The sequence below is a fragment of the Neophocaena asiaeorientalis genome, unplaced genomic scaffold (assembly GCF_003031525.2).
Source record: "Neophocaena asiaeorientalis asiaeorientalis breed wild unplaced genomic scaffold, Neophocaena_asiaeorientalis_V1.1 scaffold43, whole genome shotgun sequence".
Taxonomy (NCBI): domain Eukaryota; kingdom Metazoa; phylum Chordata; class Mammalia; order Artiodactyla; family Phocoenidae; genus Neophocaena; species Neophocaena asiaeorientalis.
In genome coordinates this window covers 12,649,426-12,653,003 of record NW_020173674.1, presented here as the reverse complement: position 1 = coordinate 12,653,003, position 3,578 = coordinate 12,649,426, and the positions used below count along the sequence as shown (strand labels likewise).

The following is a 3,578-nucleotide window of genomic DNA, read 5'->3' as shown; positions in this document are numbered from 1 at the left end:
GCAGGCGCGTCGGCGTCGGCGTACACCAGGTAGCCGCTGAAGGTGGCGCCGGGTGCCCCGAGCGCGTACTGCTGGGCGCCGTGCAGCCGCAGCCACACCGTGTCGCCGTAGTTGAGCTGCAGCATGGCGCTCTGGCTGGCGGCGTGCCGCGTGGCGGGCCGCCGCTGCTCGTCGAAGGCCAGTGCCTGCACCTCGTCGCGGTTTCGCACCAGCATCACCGACAGGCTCTTGTGCGGGGCCTTGCCAGCCGTGAAGGAGAAGAAGTAGGCGCCGGGCACGCGGCAGCGGAACTGACCGGTGGCCGCGTCGAAGTCGCCCCCGATGTTCACGTACACCTTGTCGAAGGTCACCGCCATCTCCGACGTGCCCTCCAGGGGGGTGATGCGTGCTGCCGAGAAGGCTGAGCGCAGCTCTGTCGAGCCCAGAGCCGGGCCCAGGGCCCAGCAGGCGGCCGGGCCTAGGAGGCCCAGCAGGAGCGGCAGCATGGCGTCTGGGAGGGGAGGCACGAAGGAAAGGAGACAAGGGTTGGGCAGGGGCGGCCTGGAGACGGGTTCCCTTCACAGACCCGCCGTTGACCCACAACTAGGACTCCTAGTTTCCTACACACTTGGACTAGGTCAGTGGTTCTTAAAACGTCATGGGGCCTCAGTGTCACCTGGAGACCCTGTTAAAACACACATTGTTGGCTCCCACCCCCACCTTATCTAGTATGAGGCCCAAGAATTTGCATTTCTAACAAGTTCCCAGGTAATGCAGAGATGTTGCTAGTCTAGGGACCACACTTTGGGGGCCATTGGATTAGGCCAGTTTTGGTTTTGTTTTTTTTTTTCTCTCTTCTTTTTTTGTAACCACCGAACTCCTTTTTCAAGTGAAAGATCACAGACATATACCATAGATGCAAGCACAAATGCTCTGGTCAGAGGGTCCTATAGCCCTGTCTGCTGGGCTTACACATCCCCTCCTCCTTGACACCCAGGGGCCCTGGAAACGCAGAAGGTGGTCAGGGGGTCTCTGAGTTTCCTTCAGCCTCCGATTTGCTGCATTTTCCTGTGTCTGTTCTATGGTCCTTACTTAGCCTGCCCCTCTCTCAGGCACTGGCTCTCTATACTGATATCCTCCATGATGGCTGCTGGTTAAGCCCCCATTTTGGCAGGAAAGGAAATAGCCGCTCCCTGACCCATTTCCTGGCCTCTGACCCAGTCAAGGGTCAGCTCCCACGCTGGACCTCTGGACTCTCCAGGGGCCCTTCTTGCACTAAAGAGGCCAGAACAGATGGGCTTTGAGGTAGCTCCCTCCCCCTGTAAAATCAGAGTAAGAGAAAGAGACTCCTTCCTCTGGGCTTGGGGGCTGGTCACTGAGGGGAAAGAGAGAGCCAGGGGCTGCTAGGGATAGAGTGGGAAAGCAACAATTCCAGCACGGCTTTGGCAAGTCTGTGAGGTCAGCAGCTTGGTTCCTCAGTAGTAGTGGTGGAGTGGAGAGGACTGACAGCTAAACCTGGGCCCAGGTCCTGGCTCTACCCGTTACAGGCTGTGAAACCTTAGGCAAGTTCCTTAATTTCTCTGGCCATGGCTCCCTCTGTGTAACTGGGGAGGAGACCTGCCTCACAAGCTTGCTGTGAGGATGCTCTGAGAAGGCAGGTGTGAACACCTTCGTTGGATGGCACTGCAGTCAATTTTTTGAGAAAATCGATCTGATCAAGTTCTTTTTTTTTTAATTAAATTTTTAATTTTATATTGGAGTATAGTTGATGATCAAGTTCTTGACATAAGGGGTTAGGGTTCAGTAACTCCTACCCTTGGAAACTTGGTAAAGGCACTACTTAACTCAGAGGACTAACTCTCCAAGGGTAGAATTACATAATGCTTCCTAGTAGGGCATAGGCTTTGGGGATTGAATACCCTGAGGACCTGAAGTGGAGGCAAAGCAGAAAAGAAAATGAGCTGGTAACAGTCTAGGCCGTGGGCCTCTATGGGAAATGCCCGGGGAGTGTGTGTATCTTTGTGTCTCTTAGAGACACCGGGAACCTGCCAAGAAGGGTAGCCAGGTGCAGCTGTGATGTGCTGCACACAAGGACGTTCGCCTGAGGTTAGGTGGGTGCTGGAGTCCAACCCACATTCTACTTGCCCAACTGTGTGGAATTGCTGCCCCTGGGGGAAAGTGTGCCTTTTTCTAATTCTCATAGTAAGACCCCCAAGTCCCTAGCCCAGCTGAACACTCTCTCCTTACACAGGAAGTACCTTTTCTCATTCTTACAAAGGTGTCCCATGGGCTAGCCGGTACCCTTGGTGAGGGCAGGGGCAGGGAGGGGGGGCATGTGCAGTAGTGAAGATTGCACCTCACAGTATTCAGTGCAGTCCCTTTCACAGAGCTCTTTGGACACGTCTGGTGTCACAGCCAACCTGCGAGACAGGTGGGCCCTCTCCTGTTTTATAGGGGAGAAAGCCAAGGCCCAAAAAGGGGAAGCATTTTGACCCAAGGCCACTCATGGAGCACTGAGGCAAGCCTTGAGGTCTGTTGACTCCAAATTCAGTGTGCTTTCCTCTCCACCACCTTTCCATTCTAAACACAGTTATTTCCAGCCAACCTGTCATCTGCCTCAGTTTCACTTTTCACAAAAATTGAAGTGGAATGAGTCTTGGGATCTAGGGTGAAAGGGAAAGAAAGCAAAACCAACCAAAAAAATATTCTTAACATTTTTGTCTTCTGGGAACATCTCAACTCTTCCTGACACTGCTGCTGTCTTAGCAGGTCTTGCCCCAGGAGCACCTGCCCACTCGACCCTCAGTAATCTTCCTGCCAAGCCTTCCTGCCAGTGCCAGAGGGTCCTCCTGTGTGTCCAGTACCCAGCCTCCATTTCACCTACCACTGCCCATTTCTCAGATCTGTGGGTCCCCATCCTTCCCTAAACCCCCTTCCCGGAGCAGGTCAGAGGTAGCGGGTGTCAGGTGGGCATCACAGCTCCAGGGAAGGAAATGGCTGTTCCTAGCTCCATCCAGGTGAGGCTGAAAATAATCATCCTCAAAGAGAAAAAACTAGGACACAGTGCGCTGGACAGACCCAGAATCCTGGAACCGAGGGTGGAGGTGCAGCCATGTCAGGCTAAGGGGATTCTAGAGACCCCCTCCCTACCAAACCTCAATTCCCAATCACCCCCTCCCTCAAGCTCTGCCCAAACCTCCTTCCCCACCTACCTTGAAAACCCCTCAGGCTCCCAAGAAGATAAGTCCCCCTTTCACAGACGAAGCCAATTAATCCTTTCTCATGAAAAAAAAAAAAAAAAAAACCCTCGGAAAACGGTACCCCAGACCCTCTCTCCCCCAGACCTTCCTTTATCCATCCCTTCAGAGTAAAAGCCCTTGAGGCTCTTTCATGAAAAAAAGCTCCCAGGTCCTCCTTTCAGGGAAAAAGGACCCAATTCCCCGGCCCACGCTTCCAGTCAAGGAGAAAGCCTGGCTCCCCGCGCCCCAGAGTAGCCCTCACCTGGCTGGGGGCGGCGGTCGGTCGGCTTCTCTCCGAGCCCGCGATCCGGCTCCGGGCTCCGGGCTCTGGGCTCCGGGCGGGCGCCGGGCTGCGCACTG

The 3,578-nt window shown here is 54.7% G+C and overlaps 1 protein-coding gene across 1 annotated transcript in view; it reads right to left on the bottom strand.

The window, feature by feature from the left end:
* The window catches only part of C1QTNF4 (C1q and TNF related 4), a 1,034-nt gene extending 549 nt beyond the window's left edge, over nucleotides 1–485 (bottom strand). Inside the window, exon 1 of the mRNA XM_024749535.1 lies at nucleotides 1–485. Within this exon, the coding sequence (XP_024605303.1) occupies nucleotides 1–485 (485 nt within the window).
* Between the last annotated feature and the right edge of the window lie 3,093 nt (nucleotides 486–3,578).